The following is a 22,831-nucleotide window of genomic DNA, read 5'->3' as shown; positions in this document are numbered from 1 at the left end:
CATATCCTACCGTGTTTTTTATCATAGCCTTTACTAACCCCTGATATATTTTCTCTCCATTTGTTTGTTCTCCCCAACCTGTAAGTTCCAAGAGGTCAGGGACTTTGTCTTTTGTTCGCCTTTCTACCCAGTTTCTGGAAAAGTGCCAGAAGCATAGAAGGAATTTAATAAACATTGGCTGAATGAGTGAATGAATTAATTCCAGGGGGGAGAAGTCTAAGAAAATAAGTTTAAATATAAAGATCCAGTCAGGGCAGAGATGAAGCTTTGTTTCGTCTTGATTAGTTAGAAGTGAATGCCTATCATCTGGAAAAACCGACCCCCGTCTGGAATTACTAATTTTAAAAAGCCTCCCTTTTCTGAATAGATGATTGAAAAGTCATTGCACAAAGCACAATCCATACAACCACAGGTGATAACCCTGTAATAATTCCCTAGTCTTAATAATTAAGCAATATTACACTAGTGTTCTCAATAATGTAATTAGCAAGAATAATGTAAACAATATCATGTATAAAGTAAAATAACGTATTCAACTAATTATTTTAATGTAAGCATTATTAAATACAGGAAAATAAGTTATTTGGAGGGAGCAGTATAAAAGAGACAAATCCTCTTCTTCCACAGAAGGAAGTCACTAGACACTATCTATAACCGAAAAAAATCAAGAAATGGCAAACAATGCTTATTACTTAAATACCAAGGCAGGCATTAGAGGAAAAAAGAGCTTGAAATGTTGAAGGTGTTTATTCTGATGACCAATAATCAGGGATAGGCAAGACCAGATCAGAGGTCAACTGTTTCGCGTATAAGGCTTACAGAATTATCTAGTTTTAACCACGTATGTTTAACTATGACTTTTTCATATCTAGCTCGGTGCCCCCACTCCTCTGAGCTCCTCAGAAACACAATGTAAATTGTTAGGAGCCTTACAACGTCACGCTGGAGGTGGCGACGAGGAAGGAGAATTCACTCAGTGCAGAACAGCGAAGGCTCCCTGGTCGGCAGCTACACGCACATCATACCCAACAAAACTGAACGCCGGCAAAACCCTCCACCATCGTAACCAAAGCATCACACCTGCGCATCCATCCTCCCCCTCAGCGGACAGACACTCGCGTCCACACACACATTCACGAGTCGTTCCGAACTGCGCGTGGAAATGAGGCGACGGGCCCGGAAAGCAGGTCCGGGAGCGACCTCAGCCTTCAGCCAATCCTAACGTCCCCTCGGGCGTCCCGGGTGAGACCGTCTGAGGAAACCCACGGGACCCGAGGCTCCGTGCGGACACACACGCGCCACGCCGGCCCGCCTGGCGGATTGGGCGGTCTGGCCGCTCCTCCCCGGCGCCGGGGCGGAGCTGACCCCGCCGGGCCCGCCCCGAGCCTGCGCCGCCCTGGCTGCGGTCGCCGCTCTCCGCCAGTGGGGAAGGCGTAAGACGACGCTACTCCGAGAGAGTCCCGGCTGGCTGCCGTCTGCGCTCGAAGCGGCGCCATGCTCGGCCTCCGAAGCTGCCTGACCAGGGTTCTGGCCGCGCGGACGCTCGCGCCTCAGGTACCGGCGGCGGGGACGCGCCCAGGCCGCGCTTTGGGGGAGGGGCGGAGCGGGCGTCTGCGGGAGCGCGCGGCCCCGCGCATGCGCCCACCCGGCTGGCGCGTCAAACCTGCGAGCGCGGTGCCGCCGCCGGCGTTCTAGCGCGAGTCCCAGAACCCGGGAGGCGGGGACCCCGGGATGCGCAGGAGCTGGAAGGGAGTCGACGGGGGAAGACCCGCTGCCAGTGTCGCCTCCCGGGCGGCTCGCAGACAGCCGTGGACAGAGGGTTTCTGGCCCAGGTGCCAGGCGGCCCTGAGGACACCCCTGCAGCGCCGGCCCCGGCTTCCCTGCCGCCCCGCTCCTGTGCTCGGCGCGCTGGGGCCTGTGCCGCCTGGTGTGGGCTCAACTATCGATTGGTCGCTTGACAAGCCGGCCCCTCCAGACTGGAGGCAGCAGGAGAAAACGTCCACCCGCCGCTGGCGGCAGAACCGGCCTCCCGGCTTTCAACGAAATAGGCAGCTCCCGAGCATTTTGCAGAGAACCTTGAAGAGGAGGCCAGGGTGCGGGCGGTGGAGCAGCTGCCCAGCTGCCCGGTGTCTCCTGCGCTCGGCGCCCAAGCCGGGCGGGTCAGGAACCTCGCAGCAAATATGATAAACTCAATTAACCTTAGATGAGAAGTATGCTGGGTAGATTTTTGTGTCAGCCTTATCTGTAGGGAATTGGCTTATCGGAATCTAACCGGAGATTTTTTTCCTTTAGATGTTTAGACTAGTACTCCTTTCTCAACGGGCAGGACAAGAAGGGGGTTAACCTAGAGACTGACTTTCTGGTGAAAACTAAGGAAGAGGCATTAATGGCCCTTTCACCGGAGATTAGCAGTACAGTCTATATCCTTCTGATTCTCTCTTTACTGGGGGAGGGCGAAGAATTATTCCTTACAACTTTATTCTGAAATTTGAGTTAATTAAACGTGGACCAGTTGTTCTAAGTGAATTGAAAGTCATTGTTGTGGAGAGTGAGCCCTAATGTGGAGACACACGATCCTGAAGCACTCATGCTTCCTCCCCAGTGTAGTTCCATTGTTTAAGAACCTTTTTAAAAAAGAATCAATTTTTTGCTAGTGAACACATTTCTATTATGCCAGCCAAAATACCTGTATATTTTATAAAACTTTTTAAAATGCTTAACTAACACCTATATTATTGATGGAATATGGGCTAAATAAGGAAACACTATTTGTAAAATTTATCAGGATCCAAATTATAGTTCTTAGGTAAAGAAGGTGCCCCAGTGCCTTCTTATGAGCAATTTCTCATGAAAAAGTGACTAAAATTGGACCCCTTTCTAGGAAACAGTAGCTATATATTTAAAATATTTAGTTAACTTTATTGACATCTCTCTAAACAAGTGTCTATGGAGAGATGACAACAGAAGCACAAACACAGATTATGATTCTACTGAGTGTCCCTTGTTTCCAGACTCAGATTAGTTGTAACATAATATTAGAAACCGTGCCTTCCCAAAATACTTAAATTTGCCTTATCTTTCTTCAGGTGTGCTCATCTTTTGCTACAGGCCCCAGACAATATGAAGGAACGTTCTATGAATTCCGTACCTATTATCTTAAGCCCTCAAAGATGAATGAGTTCCTGGAAAATTTTAAGAAAAACGTTCATCTTCGGACAGCTCATTCTGAATTGGTTGGATTTTGGAGTGTAGAATTTGGAGGCAGAATGAATAAAGTGTTTCATATTTGGAAGTATGGTATGAGTCAACTGCTTAAGTATTCAGTACAGATTTTCATTCTCTTGGATGTTACATGAGACTTAGTTCTTGGATCTATATTACTATAGATATACACAGCTTAATAAAACTTTTAAAAAGCAGTACCAAAACAAATAAACTCAGTGATTACACCTCTAACAGCCCATTTGCTGGAACAAATATTATCATATGGGAATGTGATAGGAAAATGTGGCATCTCAAATTTCAAGTCATAAAATTGTGAACTAGACTTTAACTCTCAGAAAAATTTTAGAATGATTTATTATAAAGATGGTTTATGAAAAATTTAAAGTAGTGATTGCAAGAACCCACATGGGTTAAGATCATAAAAGAAAAGTAGAATTATTTTTTCTTATTATTGAAGCCAGGACTGGATATCAGTTTTAGCAGGTATCATTCAAACATCTAGGGCCTTTAGGGAAATGGAGGTTGATAGAGGATGATAGTTAACTTTGAAGCCCTCACCCATCTGTAAGATTTAATCATCCTGTTATGTCTCAGGACCACTTCTGTTTTATTTCTGCAGCCCAGAGTTTCAAGGAATTCACTGTCACTATACAGTCTAGGGAAGTAAAGGAAAAGGAATCAGAGTTCTCCCCACATTGAAGCTAACCTGCCGCTGGTTTAGTAGAGGAAGAAGAACAGGCTACAGGAATTCCCAGAGTGTTTGTTGCTTCAGTGTCTGATCTTCAGTGAAGTCCACATTCAGGACTTGATGATAGCCAAAGAACTTTCAATAATTTCATTTATTGTTTGGTCATCAGTGTCCACAGTTAACAGGCATAAAATACTTTAATATGAAAAGTGTTCATTCTATACTTAACATGGCTATAGTTTCGGGGTTTTCCATGTTGTAACATAACAAACCCCATTACAAAACAATTTATGCACAATTTAGTGTGCCACCAGCTGAATTGTATCCCATTAAAAAAATTACTAGTAAGGTCCTGATATAACTTACTTAGGCTAAGATAAATGTTATTCCTTACCTGCAGCATGAACCATAGAAAACTCTTTTACCATGAGTCTTATGAGGCCCTAACAGTAAATATAGTACTATGCCCATATGTTAGTACATATTTATACCTGTTTCGTATCAAACAGAAAAGAAATAGTACTGGGTAAAAAGAATGAGTGAAAATAAGTAAAAGAATCAGCACTATTTCTTTATAAGCTGTTTGTTCAAAGAACAAGAGGCTATAAAAGTGCATCTTAATTTCATTTATGTTAAATTTAATTCAGGGTGTACCCTGACCTAACCACCCCTCACCACCAAAGAAAAATTGCCTTTTTCTAAACTGGCACTATAACTTAATTGCCTCAAATTAAATTAATACAAATAGTGAATATATATTGAGTACTAACCAGGTAGCTAATTCTCACAACAACCCTGGAGGTAGACGCTATTATCATTATCCCATTTCACAGAGTAAGAACCAGGCACAGAAAGATTCAATAACTTACCTAAGTCACACAACTACCTACCAAGTGGTAGAGCCTATAAAGCCGCCTGTCTCACATTAGCATTAGTTGTTTACATTTCTGCTCCCCTCTTAGACCATGAGAAACTTGGGGACAGATGTCACGTCTATATATGTTGGTGTATCCACTGATATAACACAATGTCCTTATGCAGCCTCAATGAACATTTGCTGAGTTGAGTGAAATTCAGAAAAAGTACAGTGTTTTCTTATTCCTTTTCTTCCCATAGATAATTTTGCTCATCGAACTGAAGTTCGGAAAGCCTTGGCCAAAGATAAGGAATGGCAAGAAAAATTTCTCATTCCCAACTTGGCTCTTATTGATAAACAAGAGAGTGAGATTGCTTACCTGGTGCCATGGAGCAAATTAGAAAAACCTCCAAAAGAAGGTAAGTCCTTCCCTCTTAGTCACTTTGAATTTTGATGGAGAAAATACAAAAGACTTTAAACTATAAAAACTAAAGTTCTACCGGAAAAGGATTAATGTATTTAATCCTTTGTCTAATATAAGCACATATGTTGATCACTGAGATAAAAATAAATTGGAGCTCTTAGCTTATCCTTTAAAAAATGAGCATTAAATGATGAAGTATTTTTCCAAGTTGGTATCTTACTGATACTTAAAGTTTAGCTGTATTATAGAAAAGTTGACATGGTGAGTAAAGGTCGAGCAGCTGGGCCTTGAAAGCAGGGAACATGTGTGGGTAGGTGATGGATAGTGTGCGATATTTTGTCATAATTTTTAAATAATATAAACTTTTAAATATAAAAGTACTTTTCCATAAATTATAACTAATCTTAAATAATTTTGTACATGTTTGCTTATAAAATTGACTGGGGTAATCAATGAACTGAAATTGCCAAGTTGTATTACTGTAGTCTAACTTTTATTTCTTCCTCTTTCTTATTTCTCAGTTTGAAAATAATTCCTAAAGATTTGTCTTCTTGCTGATTTCACTTCTTGCTGACTTAAAGAAATAATTACCTCAATCCAGTTTTAAACAAAGGTCAGATTAGAAAAAGCATAAGCTAATTTAAATTTATTTTATTTCCCTTATTATTCCCAACTTTGTAGTGCATTTTACGTAAAAGAGATCTGAAAAGTCTTATTTGATCCTTACCCATGTAGATGCCCCTTGCCTTTCAGCACTGTCTAAATGAACTAGCTGGCTTCTCAGTCTCAAATCTTGGTTCTCTTCCTCTGGGTTGTTCATGATTTTTCAGTAACTTTTGCATATTTTCCTTTTTTACTTCTCAAATCTACTTGCCCCCTAGTTTCTTTCTCTCCACCCACCTTATATTCCATCCAGAAGGTAAAATGCTTTTCAAGTATTTACCTGGTTATTTAGGAATAATAAAACCATCTCCTTTAGGGTTTTTCTTTTCTTTAAAAACGCTGAGGCAGTCACTTCAGGTCCATTATTTACTCGCTGCTCCTGTTAGAAATGGAACCCTGTGGGAGAAATTATATAAAGAAAAAAGTAGTAGAAATTAGAAGAATGGAACTGTAAGAGAATGGAAATACTTCCTTATTCAGTTCTTTTTTAAAAGTATAGACTCAGGCAGCTAAAAAATCCTATGCCATTATAAAACTCTCACATTCTCATTATAAATGTCACTGTTTTATTGACAAATTTTACCAATTAAATATATTTTAGACAATAGCTTACTTATAGCTTTCAGTCCTTTTCCTTTGTTTTGTATGATAAGCTTAACAACTGACCCTTAAACTAGGACAAGGACTTTGTAAACATAAAAGCGAAAAAAACAATGAAAATTATTAATATATCTACATAAACATGTATACATGTATGATCCTCCAAATCTGTATATGTAGATTAACCTTCCACTGGAACCAAACTAAACGTGATTAGAAATTGTTTGGATGTGTCCTGTAAAATAATAATTCTCCTTCCTCTAGGAGTCTATGAACTGGCTACTTTTCAGATGAAACCTGGTGGGCCAGCTCTGTGGGGTGATCCATTTAAAAGGGCAGTTCATACTCATGTCAATCGAGGCTACTCAAAACTAGTTGGAGTTTTCCACACAGAATATGGAGCACTCAACCGAGGTATAGTAATCCATTTCTTCTATGAAATTGCAAAGTATACTGGTGATCTACTTAAGTTCCTTGGGTCGGTTTGTCTCTGTTCTCAGTATGGAATATATTTTATTTTTTATTGCCAAATTTTTAGTTTCTTATAATTTTAAGGTTTGAACAAACCTTTTATACATCTTATTTATTTAGAATATTAATACCTTATGAAGCCTTTTTCAAATACTGAACTTCTTTTCCCTGATACATCAAAATGATAAAATTTTAAAAACTGCAAGGAACCTCAAGAAATCGTCTGTTCCTTTCATCATCGTTTTTTTCCTCTAAATGTACTTTTATTGATTTTTTCTATTTTCTAGTTTTATTGAGATATAACTTACATATAACATCGTATAAAGTTTAAGGTGTACAACATAATGATTTGATATATGTATATATTGTGAAATGATTACCACGATAAGTTTAGTTAATATCCATCACCTCACATAGTTACAAATATTTTTTCTCATGATAAGAACGTTTTTTTCTTGAGATGAGAACTTTTTTTTTTTTGGTGAGGAAGATTGTCCCTGAGCTAACATCTGTGCCAGTCTTCCTCTACTTTATATGTGGGACGCCACCACAAGATGGCTTAATAAGCAGTGTATAGGTCTGCACCCAGGATCTGAAACCATGAAGCCTCGGCCACCAAAGCATAACATGCAAACTTAACCACTATGCCACTAGGCCAGCCCCTCTGATGAGAACTTTTAAGATGTACTCTATTAGCATGTTTCAAATATATAATATGATATTGTTAACTATAGTTATCATGTTGTGTATTACATCCCCAGAACTAGAAGTTGGTTTGGACCTTTTGTGACTTTTTTTTTAGTAACATTACATGGGATAGGAGATTGTTTTTGGGTGAAAAAGTAATACATACTTATTATAAATATTAAAAACACTGTCAAGCCCAAAGAAAAAACTACCCATTTCCCACTACTTAGGTATATATAGTATAAATACTATATATATAGTATATTAATGTGTTTAATAAAACATGCTTTGGGGATATTTAACTTATAGAGTTGAAAGATACTCCAATTAGAATTTCAGAGGATTTTTTTGTGGCAAACTGAAAAATGTTTGTAAAGTTTATGTGAAAGGATAAATGACTAAGAATAGCTAATAAATATTTGAAAGACTCATAATATCCAATTGCCTCCTTGTCTTCTCCACTTCATGCCCAATGGATATCTCAAACCTCTAATGTATGCAAAGCTGAGCTGATCGTTGCCCAGAAATTCAATTTCTAGTAATATAGTATAAGAAAAGAGTCAGACTATACAAAAATAGATGTATGTTCAAGTTGGAAAATGCATGGAGAAAAATTACTATGAAAATTATTAGATGCTTATCTCACACTATACACTAAAATAAAATGAAGATAGATTATAGATTTCAATAAAAAAATTGAATTCATAGAATTTCTAAAACAAAATACAGCTGCATGTATTTAATAATATGGATGGGAATGATATTTTTAAGCCAAAAAGCAAATGAGGAAACTATAAAGGAAAAAAGAATCAACTGATGATTTTATTATACAAAGCCTCAAACTTTGTGCATTCTCAGAATACCACAAATGAAATCCAAAAGAAAAATAAGAACTTATGCAAAGGTAGATACACAGATGACTACTAACTATGCATTAAAGATGATGCAGATTAAAACTATAATGAGATGCCATTTTTCACCTAATAAAGACATATTAGATTTGGTATTAGATAGGTCAGGGAAAAATAAGTACTATTATATTGTGTACGGTTCAGATTGGCTTAATTTTTTCCCCCTAAATTTTTGACAATATATATAAAAAGCCTTAATTTTTTAATTGTTTTTGCCAATAGTCTAGGAAATATGCATGGGATGTGTAGGTGTGTTTAGTAATACAAGAAGTAAAGTTGAAAGGATATAAAATATATAGTCATATTTGAATGATGAAATTAAGTTTTTTAAGTCTCTAATTTACTACAATGGACATGTATAACTTTTAATAAGAGAAAACTACTGAAACTGTGCACATACTTTTTTTTTTTTTTTTAAGATTTTATTGTTGTCCTTTTTCTCCCCAAAGCCCCCCGGTACATAGTTGTATATTCTTAGTTGTGGGTCCTTCTAGTTGTGGCATGTGGGATGCTGCCTCAGCGTGGTTCGATGAGCAGTGCCATGTCCGCGCCCAGGATTCGAACCGATGAAACACTGGGCCGCCTGCAGCAGAGCACATGAACTTAACCACTCGGCCATGGGGCCAGCCCCTGTGCACACACTTTTTCACCTTAAATTCATTCTCAGTGTTCTAGGAGAATGGTAATATGCTAAGTATAAATCATTACTTCACTTCTGGAGCACAGTGTATAATATATACACTGTATATCCATAACTGTATCTATATAAGAAATATTCTTTGGTTCTCTCAATTTAAATTTTAGGAGATATATTAAGAAAATAATCAGATCCAGACTGCCTGGGTTTGAATCCCAGCTCCATCACTTATAACTTTGTGTCCTTGGGTAAGTTACCTAACCTCACTGTGCCTTAGTTTCCTCATCCATAAAATGATGATAATCATAACCTACCACCAAAGATTATTATGAAGACTAAATGAGTTAATACGTGAAAAATGTAAAACGAGGCCTGGCACATAGTAAGCACCTACTAAACATTAGTAGTAGTTGTCAACGACATTGTTATTATAGATATACATGTAGGTGCTGCTCTAAGGAAGTTTATGTTATCATTGTTTACAATAGGAAAACATTGGAAACAAAGGGGTATTACCCTCCTTTTTTTTTTTTTTGATTAAGATTAGCCCTGAGCTAACATCTGCTGCCAATCAATCCTCCTCTTTTTTTTGCTGAGGAAGACTAGCCCTGAGCTAACATCCGTGCCCATGTTCCTCTACTTTATATGTGGGATGCCTACCACAGCGTGGCTTGCCAAGCAGTGCCATGTCTGCATCTGGGATCCAAACCGGTGAACACTGGGCTGCCGAAGTGGAATGTGTGCACTTAACCACTGCGCCACCGGCCCGGCCCCGGGTATTACCCTTTATGTAATAGACATGTAATACAGAAATATACATATATCCCTCGTGTATCTCTTATATTTATATAACCATAAACATATATTCTTATATGTGTTTATGTATTTATAAATATATATAAAAATACATACAGATATACATAAATATGGAAGGAGATACACCAAATATAAAAGTGGTTATTTATGGGTGGTATAGAAATGATTCCTATTTTCACTTTTTATCTGCATTTTCATATAAAGCTAAAATGCGTTACATTTTAATTATAAAAATTTTATTAAAAATTATGCACGAGAATGTTTGTTTCAGTATGTCATAGAATATTGAAATATTGGAAATAATCTAATTGTTCAACAATAAGGAGTTAGTTGGGGTAAAATGTTGTTATATCTATAAGGAGGAATTCAGATAACCATTAAAAATTAATGTTATTGCAATAGAAAATAATCATTGTTGATTTTTAAAACTCTATTACTAAGCATAATATACAGTAAGACCCTAATTTGATTTTACTCATATTTTTTAAAGGAAATACACTAAAATATTAATAGAGGTTTTCTCTTGGCAGTTAGGATTGTTACTTTTTATTTTCTTCTTTGTATCATCCAAATTATCAGTAGTAAACACAATATTTTTATACTCTTGCTTTTTTTAAATAAAATAAAATGTATTAGGAAGTGATGAAACTTCCATTTAGTCTTGATTGTGTCTTTATCTGTTACTTTACTTCCCCTCTCCAGCTTTCTTTTTCTTCATCTATAAAAGCAGTTTGATTATTTATAAATTTCTCCCCCAAATCTCTAACCCCTCTGAAATCTTATCAACATACTAAGTTTTACCTTTTTGATACTCACTATTCTGATTTAAAGAACAAGACAACACTCTGATTTTCCTGTATTTCTTATTTGTAATAATGCCATAATCTCAGATCCTATTTCTGGTTTATTTCTGCAGTTCACGTTCTTTGGTGGAATGAGAGTGCAGATAGTCGAGCAGCTGGGAGACATGAGTCTCATGAGGATCCCAGAGTTGTGGCAGCGGGTAAGCTGTTTCACTAGGCATGAATGATTTTTAGAACAAATTTGATTCAGTCAATAACTTTATATGCCTTCTTATGAAATGTTTTTTCCAGTTCGAGAAAGTGTTAACTTCCTTGAGTCTCAGCAGAATATGCTTCTGATTCCTACCTCATTTTCACCGTTGAAATAGTTTTCCACTGAAATATGAAGCATTTCATTAACTGCCATAAGATGTGTCTGCCAAAGGTGCTTAAATTCTCCCAAGAGATTCTCATTTTTATTTGAAGGAGGTGGTGAGTTAATTCACTATGTCCCTTGCATTTTTAAAAGCTACCTTTTTACATAGTCACAGCAACTTCAGGAACTAGTTCTGTTGATTTTCCCCTTGGCATTTCAGTAACTGTCATACGTTATAAAAATACTTTTAATTACTACAAGATCTTGATTTTTCACTTGTTTCAGAATATCTCTTATTCTCTATTTTGACAAGCTCCTGCTTTTATAGCATTTTATTATATTCAAATGATTACATTTCCATGCCTGTGATAATATTTTTAATTATTTATATACATTGTCAACCTTTTCACTGTTTCTGTTTTTCTGAGATTTTCAAAGTTTTTTCCAATAAAGTTTATTTTGTAATACTAAAGAGGATTCATAAAAACATTAAACATATTTCTTTACTATGGAAAAGTATATCATCTGTGTCACCTGTATTAATTATGGTTTTCACATTAATAATTCATCACTTACTTGAAAAATACTATTAGGTCCTGGTATTAAAAATCTCAGTTGAAGATTCATTGGTTTATATGCTGAAATGTCTTCATTTACAGTTAATTTTACTAATTCTTACTTTAATTTGGATCACTGTTTGAGAGAGATACTTGGGACATCTGTTTGTTTTAATGAGAGATTTATGGTTATGGAAATGTTTGCCCTAATAAAAGCCTATATAACCATTCTGATTCTTTTTATTGTGTTTTATATTTTTATCCTCTTCTCTGGAGCTATCGTTGTGTTGCTATAAGGTAATGAGACAGTAATACTGTACTGTATTGTAAATTTTGTTACCTCAAGTAAATAGCATGATAGTAACCCTACAAGGAGAATTTCTTCAGTACTGTCACAGATGTGCTGGGATTTTCCCACAAATAACTTTTATTTTAGTTGAGTGCCTCAGCCTTCTTAAACTAGACTTGGTACTTCTAAGCTCTCCTATATTTACAGCTATATTATTTTGTGTTTCTAACATATATTACAAATACAACATAGTAAATTATTTATTAGCTGTCTGAAGGAAAATTGAAAAACAGGAAGCACAGTCAACTCTCATTTTGCTGGTCCTCAGGGATTCAAAGGACAGACGAATTTCCTCCTAAGGCAGAGAATAGCCTGAATCTCGAGGTTAAAACCTATCAGACAGGTTAGAGGCACTGGAGTTTTGACTGACTGTCTTCCACTTCAGTGTTCCTTTGAAAAGTTGTCACTTTTAGGAAATTATGTGATGGTGGTATCAATTGCAGTCATTGTGGACAGAGGGTCTCTCTGGTGTGAGATTGGCTCTATGCTTTACACCATATTTGGTGTCATGAAAGTATATAACTGCCTCTGCCTTTTTCCTTTTTCGTTCGTCTTTAGACTAGCTAAAACATTTCCTGGTGATAGCCAGGGGCTCTTTCATCCAGTCCACAGCCCTGATGGAGATTTATAAAGTAGCAGCGGGCCAGTGTTCTTACCATGTCCCAGACAAAACTGGAGAGCCAGTAGATGACAGACTTCATTCTGCTGATGATCTGTAGGTGCTTCATTTTACTGATCTGCTCCTGGATCAGGAAGACAACAGAACTGGCTGGGATGAAGGACGTCACAGAGATGACACAGATGGACACAAGGATGTCCAATGACATGCTCTTCCGGAAAAGAGCAAGTCATTGAGAATCTGAGGGGTCACTGATGCAGTTGAGAACTCAATCAAGGAGGACACAAACACACATGAATATCTGATGCCCAGGGGAAAACATCTGTCCAATAAATAAAATTAGTTTATTTTATTCAGAGTTAAAACATGATTGTTTCCAAGTCAAAAAGACTGAAAATTCAAATGCAAAACTGATTTCACTGAGTCCAAAAAAAGAGTCCAGTACCAAAATGAAAATATTGAAAGAGGTCTGAGAGTAGCCTAATGGCGTTCACTTTGGTCCACTATTCTTGACCTTATAAGAGCAGCAGGTTGTAAATTCTCACAGACAAAGGACTGGTGTCACTTAAAAACAATAAACAGAAATATTAGTGGGATACTATGCAAATAAGTGAGATTCTTACAGCTGTAAATAAATTTGAAAACAACAGTGTATAGCATATCAATCTGGTACAAAAATTCTAATACATTGTTATAAGAATGGTCTTATAAGCCCATTACACAAGGTATGGTATAAAATTCATAGTGACCTATATTGATATTCTGTGGGAGATAAGTAGAAACAATAATTGCCATGCTCCATACCCAGAATCTACACTTTCAATTATTAAATATACAGAGTAGCTCAGCCTTGGCTGACACAAGATCAGTAAATGCCAGTGATGGCTTTTATTCAGTAGTCTTAATAAGCTGCTAGGTCATCTGATTTACATGCCAACTACTCCCATGTACCAGGACTCTGGGCCCATTTTTCTGACATGTCTTGGGATGCATAAAGTACCTTGGCCAGCTTCAAGTGTTTCTTCACTAGTTTGATGGCATCCTTAATTTTGACTTGGAGAAAGTGATTGAGAAGTAATGGCACCCAGGGGAAACCCACTATATCTATAAGAACAGCGTAAATTAAAACACAGACAGTGTGGAACATGATATCCCTTAGCAGAAAACATCACATGAGTATATACAAGCTTCATTCAGATGAATTTCCTCTTCAAAGAAAGTCCAAAGTTAGAGAAAGTTACACCTCGGCCTCCTCTAATGGATTCTGGCAATCTCTTAACTCTATGATTGCTGCCTAGGGGCTAATAGAAACTAAATAGGAAAGGGGAGGAGCCTGGGCCTGATTACAGACAGACTGAGACATCTGAGACATTGAGTAAAGAATGATCATTCATCTCACAGCTGCTCCTCCAACCTTGTGGGCTCAGGCCTGAACTTGGGTCTCAAGGCAAGCAGATGCGGAGTCAGGCTGAGCAGTGAGGGACACTGACCAGACAGGCTAAGGAGGGCTTATAGACAGGCTGTGGCTCTTTCCTAGCATTAGGGCCACCATAGGGGGGTCTAGTTTGCTCTGCTCAGAGTTCTGTGGGTCCTGGCCCTTGAAGAAAAGGCCAAGAGGAAAAGTGGGAAGCAGTGATGGAGGTAAGTTTTGAGGCAGCCATGTAAGGTATCTTATTTTCCAAGAGGTATGAACGGACTTCAAGTATTCTTCCTTCTTTCTTTCCCAGTTCCACCTCTCCCTTCAAAACTAAAAGAGGGACAAATGGGTTGAAAAGCAGGGAAAAGAGGTGGTTTTGATAACACCTCTTCCATCCAAATCCTTCTTGAGTCCACGTAAAAAGCCTGAAAAACTGTCCTTGAGTACACAGGACCCTCTGAGAATCTGATTTGGCAAAAAAGCGTTACTAGGATATAAGACATACTTTGGATTAAACCAATTCAAAAACCTCCTTATCAAATAAGATATGACTGAACTAGAAGCTTTTTTTTTTTTTTTTTGAGGAAGATTAGCCCTGAGCTAACTGCTGCCAATCCTCCTCTTTTTGCTGAGGAAAACTGGCCCTGAGCTAACGTCTGTGCTCATGTTCCTCTACTTTATACGTGGGACGCCTACCACAGCATGGCTTTTGCCCAGCGGTGCCAAGTCTGCACCAGGGATCCGAACTTGTGAACCCCGGGCCGCCAAGAAGCAGAACGTGCGAACTTAAACACTGCGCTACCAGGCCAGCCCCCTAGCAGCTTTTTAAATTCAAAGTAAACCAAGCACATGTGTTTTATGGACCAGAATTGGGGCAGAAAACAAAACAAGGACAACAGTGACACATGTCCCTCAAACATGGACCACAGTGTGACCAAACCTGCCCATAGGGCCCAGGCACCGCCATCAGCCAACCACCAAGACCTGGTCCATTCTGCTCTTGGCACTGGCCATTCACTTATGCCAAGCCAAAGTCTTCTCCAGGAAACTTTTCTAAACTACTAAACAATAGACAGTAAAATATGATGCTTTATAGTCACAAAACGTTTTTATTTAGGGAGTAGCATCATTGGCTATGCCTAATGACTTCTTCAATTCATACTGTTCATCCGAATCATACTGATGAATAGATTAGCTGTTATTTTAAAGACAGGTAACCAGGACCTCTTCAAGTTCTCACACCCATTTAAAATTGCTTGTCCTCACCCTGCAACCTGAATCCTGATAAAGCAGCAGAGAGAGATCACAAGCAGGCCTCTTCCTGAAATCCATCTCAGAAAAAAATGGCTCAGCACTGCTTCCCACACTCAGAGTCTCAGAGGATGTCAGAGTTGAGGAGACCCGCAGAAGTTTTATGAGCCAGCCTCCCTAATTCAAAGATGAGGAAACAGGCCCCGGGACTCAGAGTGGCCAATACAAGGTCACCATCTCATCTGTGGCAGAACCAGGGATGAAGCTGGACCTGTCACAGCCTGTCCTGCGTCACCACCACTGTGGGAGAGGCCACAGTGTCTCTTCCACAGCCCATTGATCCAGAGTGTTGTGTTCTGCCTTAAACACAAACAAAATCAGTAACCTAGGCTGACTTTTCAAAATAGAGAAACAGGCTAAGCACCCTCAGATATGGGAAGAATGTGGTCCAAGGCCCCTGCCCTCAAACTCACACACTTTTCCCTATGGCAAGAATTAAGATCAGGACTGAAAGAGACCCTCCTGAATGATACGTCATCCACTCGTTCTTGCCAAGCAGAAGCTCCCAGCCCACCCTGCACCCCCACCTGCTCAGTCACACAGGAAAGAGACTCACTTGTGGAGGAGGCAGCCCCCATGGATTACTGTGAGACCATCAACTAGTCACTCACCCTCTTGGGGCTTATTTTCTCCATGGGTAAAATAAAAATATAAAATGACTTGTTTCTGACATACACCTTAAATTTAAACAATGTTGCATGTCAAATTTATCCAACAAAAAATAAAGTGTATAAAATGAAAAAAAATAAAATGAAATGATTTGTTTCAACAAGTTATTTCTAGTGTCCTTCCAGGTTCATAATTCTCCAACTTAAAAGCAGAGCCACACTTCTTCTGTTAACTTGTATGTACTGAAAAATTGAATAAACAGTTTTGTGGGTTGCTCTCTAGTTTTCTCTCTAAAGCAACCGACTAAATGGAAAAGTCTAAGTGAAGACAGGGTGCCCTACTGAAGTTCACACTCTAAAATATTCAAGAAATGATTGGCTGAGATAAAGTTAAATGCCACTGGAAAGTGTCCCAGTCAAATTCCCCTCAGTTCCACCACTTTTTACAAAACTTAAAATTTTAAAATTTGAGTTGTCAGTATAGAGATCCTGCCTTAAGACTGCCTCCAATGCACATTTCTCGTGCTCTTCATCCAAGCTGTAGCCTCTGAGTCAGGGCTGTGCCTCTTGTCTTTCCAGCCTGGAAAACTGAAGCCAGCTCTACCAGCATTGGGCTCTCTTATAAGCTCCTCACCTCTCTTCACTGTCTTACTGAGTTATCTCCTGACCAACCTTCGCCTTCTCCCGCCCAGACACTTAGAGGCTTACGGGTATTCACTGAATTTATTTAAATAGTGCCTTAAAAAGGGATTTTTAAGAAAAATGTAATAAAAATATATGACTTTAAAAGAAGAAAATATGCGTTATTACAAAAAGTATGTCATCTTTTAAGCTTATTAAAGTGGAGAAGCTGATAAGCCAAACTGCAAATTATATATAATGGCAGCCCACTGCTGCGCTTAAGTACAGGAGTTGGTGGAAGGGGGAGAAGGAGAAAGCATTTGACCAGTAAGTATAAAGAGCTATTAAATTCAATATTAATATTCTATAGCAGTAAAAAATGTCCATAATGATTTGCTTTGCAAGATGTTAGACTCCCCAGATGTTTGTTCCTAGATGTTCTGATTAGGTTACTGTATTAGCTTTTTTAAGATAAAAAATGATTCAAAGGATCAATGATGGTGGCCACAGTGTGGCATGCAGCTGATAAATGCAGTCGGTGTTTCAGAGATCAAAACAGGTGAAAAGCACAAGAAGCCAGCCATGGAGGGTCTAAAGTGGCACTCATGGGATTGGGTTTCCTTCCATACATGGGATCCAGAAGCCAGGATCTTTAGTGAGGGCATTCAAGAATTCCTGGGTTTCCACGTCCTCAGGAATGTCATTAATGTGGGTACGTGAGAAGCAGCCAGCTCAGTAGTTCCTTAAAACTAGGAATTGGGATGTGAAGAAGTTTTTAAGTTAAACACTTTATTAAGCACTTCCTGTGTGCGAGGTTCTTAACACAGAAATGAATAAAACACAGATTCACCCACAAGGAGCTCAGACCCTGGTCACACATGAGGTATCAGGATGACAGGACTCTAAAGTGGAGATTGTATAAATATGTATAAAGTTGCATGTGTGTGTGCACATATATATGTATAAACACACACATGCATATACACATTTATGTTATGTATTTTAATATGAAGTAAAATTCATTAAGGATCAGTATTTCAAGAGTACTTTCACAATTATCCATTAGGCACAGAAAACCAGGGTTTTCTAGGAAAGGGGAGGCAGATTTTATTGACTGAATATTTGCATGGACAATTAGAAAGCAGACTACTGGGCACAGATTACAAACACATAACCCGCCCATGTTCCACAGCCCTGGGCAACACAGGGTGAGCCTGGAATAGAAAGCATAGAATAAAGTAAACCTGAGATAGATAGATAGATAGATAGATAGATAGATACATAAATAGATTGATTGATTTTGGTTTTTTTTTAAGTATCCTTTGTCTTTATATCACTGACATGATCCCCTCCATCTGAAGGTCTATCAATACTACAGGAATGAAGAAAATTTCTGCTGAACAAGAGTGAGAAATTCCTTTATCCTTTTGTTTGAAGCACTGGATTGTTATAGAGTAGGGGTTATTTTCATCTAAAGAACAAACACTAGGTGCTGGCCCCGTGGCCGAGTGGTTAAGTTCGCGCGCTCCGCTGCAGGCGGCCCAGTGTTTCGTCGGTTCGAATCCTGGGCGCGGACATAGCACTGCTCGTCAGACCACGCTGAGGCAGCGTCCCACATGCCACAACTAGAGGAACCCACAACGAAGAATACAAAACTATGTACCGGGGGGCTTTGGGGAGAAAAAGGAAAAAATAAAATCTTTAAAAAAAAAAAAAAAAAAAAAAGAACAAACACTAGCCAGTATCTACAACCTAAGAGTATAGATAATAAATGCTTGAATTGTACTGTGCAGAAAACAAGAACTTGGAGATGCAATGCTTTGACAGTATATGGAAGCCCTGTGATTAAACTACAAAAATTAAACATAGCCTGGCTGGTCTAGTGGTTAAGATTTAGCACTCTCACAACCACAGCTTGGGTTTATTTCCCTGTCAGGGAACCACACCACCCATCTGTCGGTTGTCATATTGTGGTGGCTGTGTGTTGTTGTGATGCTGACAGTTATGCCACTAGTATTTCAAATACCAGCAGGGTCACCCATGGTGGACAGGTTTGAGTGGCGCTTCCACACTCAGACAGACTAGGAAGAAGGACCTGGCCACCCACTTCTGAAAAAATTGGCCATGAAAACCTTTTGAATAGCAGCAGAGCATTGTCTGATACAGTGCTGGAAGGGGAGAGGATGGTGCAAAAAGACTAGGCAGGGTTCTGCTCTGCTGTCCACAGGTTCGCTAGGGGTCGGAATCCATTCAGCACTAAAAACAAAATGAATATCGAAAGATATTATAGCTCAAAGATTTCTTTTGCAAGGGCAGATTATTTACATAAACACATATGATGGTTCCTGACAACAGCAGTATAAGGAGGAAAGGAGCTCAAATGCGGCCACAGAGAACTATTATTTCAGGTTTTGTTCACTGCTGTTCTTTGCGTCCAATATTCGTTTGTGTAGGGGCTTTAACCACAGCAGATAAAATCCATTCCACTGTGGAAATCTTGAGTCCACCTCCCCTTGGCCCTCAGCATAGTAAACACCTTTGGTCTGCCTGAGCTCACCTCTTTCCTTGGGTACGGAAGGCCAACACATACCTGAAAAATGTATACTGTTCATTGTACATCCAGGGCTGAAGTTCCAGGCTGGGGTACTTGCCAAAGGGTGGCACAATCAGACTGAACACCAGGGCAATGCAGACAAACAGAGCTGGCAGGACAATCTATAACCAAGGGGCGAAGGGGGAAAAGGAATGCCAGAAAAACAGCAAGTTTTAGAAAAACCAAACGACAAGCTCCTACACATCCAGCCAGCACCCAGACCAGCCAGCATGCAAATGAGGAACACAGGGCCCATACTCCAGCTCCACCAAGGCATTCTTGATGGCTTGGAAGCTGTGGAGTCTAAAAACTAAATCTCTTCCCTTTAAGGGATATCTGGAAGCTAGCAGCAGGAGCTACCAGCCTTAGCTACCTAGGAGAGGCACTAAACTGAAAACTTCAGAGAGTAAACAGTGGTCACATGTCAGGGTGACTTAGAACATTGAGTCCTGCCGTTTTCCCTCTGAAAACCTGAGAAAGACACACTGGGCCATGAGCCCAGCTCAGCTCAGAGGAAGGCTGAGAGGAGAAGCCCTGGACCAGGAGCCAGAAGACCTGAAGTCTGGTTCTGTCTCTACTACAAGTGGATCCATGTGAAGTCACCTCCAACTCTGGCCTCAGTTTCTCATTTGTAATCTGAGACCGAGACTGGATGACCCATTCAGATCCCACATTCTGATAAACCCACTCTACAGCAATGTCTCCAAGAAAGGAAAGCAGCCATTGTCTCCCTTGATGGCCTCAAAATGGATAATTATCTAAATCCTTCTTGCACCTCCTCAAACTTTACCCCTGTACCTTCTCTGAGAACAAGGACCTGTACATACTTTATAAGAAAACTGTAAGGTTCTTCCATTTATTCCTAAAAAACCTATGCTTAAAAAACCTTAAAGATTTAAATGATGCCCCTGGGTCTAATAAACTAGGGTTTCAATGCATAAAATTATTACTGAGTGAATAATTACATGGGAAAGTACTGAAATAAGAATTATCTCATTCAAATACTTTTACAACCCTAAGCAGTAGTAGCATTATCACCAATCAACAAACAAGGTAACAGAGACTACGTAACTTGCCCAAAGTCACACAGCAAATAAGTAGCAGAACCAGAATTCAAATCGAGGTCTGGATGCTCCAAACTCACACTCTCTGCATCACCCGCAGTGTGTAGGCAAGAATCTCTGCAGACTCTTCCTCTGTGCTACTTGACTTCATAGACTGGAATAATTTTCTCCCTCCTAACCAAGCCAGTTAGCATGCAAACTCTGACACACAGGCAATAAGAGTACCGAGTCGTCTCTCTTCATCAATTTTTTTCTGACCTCTCTGGTTATCTTTTCTACCAGTTTGCAGTTAAACATCAGTTTAGAGAAAAATAATATTTCCAATAAGTTCATATGTCAAGCGCATCTGGGCATATCAGCTCTTAGGTTATGGAAATTGAATTTGCCCAGCCAGGTTTTCTAAATTTGTCCTTGTTATGCTCTCCTCTACAATAAAACTACTAAAAATAATAATAATAATAATTACTAATGTGAGGCCTAGTCTAAGCACTCACTCATTTTAACCCTCATAACAACCCCATGTCACAGGTCCTATTATTGTCCCCATTTTACAGCTGAGGAGACTGAGGCACAGAGGAGTAACTTGCCCGCAGATACACCAGTGACAAGAAGCAGAACTGACATGGAAAGATGGATAATCTGGCTCCAGCATCCGTCTCATACCCACGATGCTATCCTGCCTCCACTGGTCAGGGGGACCACCCATGAGGCCGAGTCCTTGCCTGGAACAGCACTTCTCACCTGAGCAAAGAATCCCTTGCGACTCCGTCTGGCAATCAGCAGCCTCTTCCACAAAAGGGCCACAAACTGTTGCTGTGTGAGCTTCCAGCCCTTCACCTGGTAGGAGCCTTTGCCGTCCATCCCGCTGAGCAGGTCTGTCTCTCTGGATTCTGCAAGAAGCCAACACTCAAGGTCACCTATTACCTTAGGCACTTTGGACATCACCATGCTCCTTCTGGCATCTTCAGCAAGGCTTCAAATCAATGAGATAAATATGAACAATAGAACAGAAAATTGGGTAATGCTAATAAAGTGAGATCTCAAAAAATGAAAATAATATGGCCTATAAAATTATGAAAATATGTTCAATTCACAAGAAATCAGAGAAATGTATATCAAATTGAGCTATTACTCACACATAAATAGGCAAATATTAAAGTCTTACAGTGGAAGAACTAGAAAGAATGTAGAGACAAAGGAAATCCCATTCACGGCCAGTGGGAGTATGAACTGATACTTTAAAGATCAAATAAGCAAGAACCAGTGAAGCTGACTCAGTAATTCTACTTATAGGTTGTGCCCAAGAGGATATGCATAAAGTTACTCACTGAAGCATTATGTATAAAATAAACATAAGGAAACATTTAAATATCAACGGGGAAAGAATAATGAAGTTATGGTATACTCAAACACTGCATTATTGGAGAGTAATTAAAATGAATCAACCAGCTCTAAACTACTTACTTTGTTACTTTTGGCAAGTCTCCTAGCCTCTTTGAGCTTCTTGTTCAATGTTTTTCTTTTAATCTGTAAAATGGAAATATAAACTTCACAAACTGAAATGAAAGAGAATAAGAAGGGATTAAGTAAAAGACAATATACTTGAAGCTCCTGCATGATATCAGGCACATTGGAATCTGATGTTCTCTTGTCTGTGAAATAGGTTATCGTTGACAACCTAATAGGTTTCTCTGAGAAAGAGCAATAGGAATGGGATATGTGATTTGAAAATTTTAAGTAAATATTCACTAAAACCTCTTTAAAAATGAGAAGGGCAGCTAAACAGGAATGAGGAAAGGATTAGCCAAGCAAGTGAAAGACCAGCTCTCATTAATGAGATAATCATAAACGAGACTCTGGTAACATGCATCAACCAACACGCCTCTTTCCAAGAAATACACAGGCTCGGGACCATCTGATAGTCAGTGAAAAAACTATGAAATAGGAATTATACTGCCTCCATATACTGAGTGAGAACTTCATATGATTTCACAGGGTGTGAAAACTATGAACTATAGATTTTAATACTTAATGCCTTTATTTGAGAAGAAAATCATCTTGAACATGAAGCCTACTTCTAGGAATATGTACTATTAAGTTACCTTGAAAAGTCAACTTAGAGTGTTTTTCAGAAGGAATTTTAATCTGAGTAGTGCTGATTTCCCATAAACTATGTGTCTGTCAATCTTCATAAGAGACAGAGGGACACTTGAACTTAGATGATAGAATGTGTTTGGGAAAATCCTAGGCTGTATCCTGAAGGACCTAACAAGGGGCAAAAGAGACAATAGGCCCTCTGTGTTTGGACACAGTCAACAAGCCCCTTGCATTAATGCTCTGGTCCTCAATACAATATTCAGAATAAATAAAACAAAACAAATTATAAGGACGCTACAAAAGTAATCAGTGATGGTCAACGAAACCTAAAACAGATGAAAAAGTGAAGTGATTACTCAGCTAGAAGGTACCTGGGACAATTTGTGGAGCTAAAGAAAAATACACTGGAGAACGCTGGATAATGGGTGTTCATTTGAAAGAGAAACTTCAGGAAAAAAA

The 22,831-nt window shown here is 39.0% G+C and overlaps 2 protein-coding genes across 4 annotated transcripts; one reads left to right on the top strand and one right to left on the bottom strand.

Moving 5' to 3' along the window:
* Positions 1 to 1,156: 1,156 nt before the first annotated feature.
* Positions 1,157 to 21,021, top strand: LOC106830494 (protein NipSnap homolog 3A). 2 transcript variants are annotated; one of them, XM_070519104.1, is made up of 6 exons: positions 1,157 to 1,554; positions 3,087 to 3,297; positions 5,030 to 5,188; positions 6,721 to 6,870; positions 10,895 to 10,981; positions 20,830 to 21,021. In XM_070519104.1, the coding sequence occupies exons 1-6, from the start codon at positions 1,495 to 1,497 to the stop codon at positions 21,018 to 21,020; spliced, it is 858 nt and encodes a 285-aa protein (XP_070375205.1). In that variant the 5' UTR covers positions 1,157 to 1,494; the 3' UTR covers position 21,021. The 2 variants fall into 2 exon arrangements, with proteins under 2 accessions (XP_070375205.1, XP_044635055.1); XM_044779120.2 differs by lacking the exon at positions 20,830 to 21,021 and adding an exon at positions 11,073 to 11,921.
* LOC106830495 (phospholipid-transporting ATPase ABCA1) lies at positions 6,137 to 21,223 on the bottom strand. 2 transcript variants are annotated; one of them, XR_011506308.1, is made up of 4 exons: positions 21,017 to 21,223; positions 19,209 to 19,333; positions 12,699 to 12,785; positions 6,137 to 6,252 (listed from the first exon to the last, which is right to left on the bottom strand). XR_011506308.1 is itself a non-coding variant. In XM_070519105.1 (3 exons), the coding sequence occupies exons 1-3, from the start codon at positions 21,221 to 21,223 to the stop codon at positions 18,700 to 18,702; spliced, it is 507 nt and encodes a 168-aa protein (XP_070375206.1). In that variant the 3' UTR covers positions 18,565 to 18,699. The 2 variants fall into 2 exon arrangements, 1 of the variants encoding a protein (XP_070375206.1); XM_070519105.1 differs by lacking the exons at positions 6,137 to 6,252; positions 12,699 to 12,785 and adding an exon at positions 18,565 to 18,874.
* Between the last annotated feature and the right edge of the window lie 1,608 nt (positions 21,224 to 22,831).

Source organism: Equus asinus, chromosome 10 (assembly GCF_041296235.1).
Source record: "Equus asinus isolate D_3611 breed Donkey chromosome 10, EquAss-T2T_v2, whole genome shotgun sequence".
NCBI classification, from domain to species: Eukaryota; Metazoa; Chordata; class Mammalia; order Perissodactyla; family Equidae; genus Equus; species Equus asinus.
The sequence above is the reverse complement of the archived record's forward strand: the minus strand, read 5'-3'. Positions and strand labels throughout refer to the sequence as shown.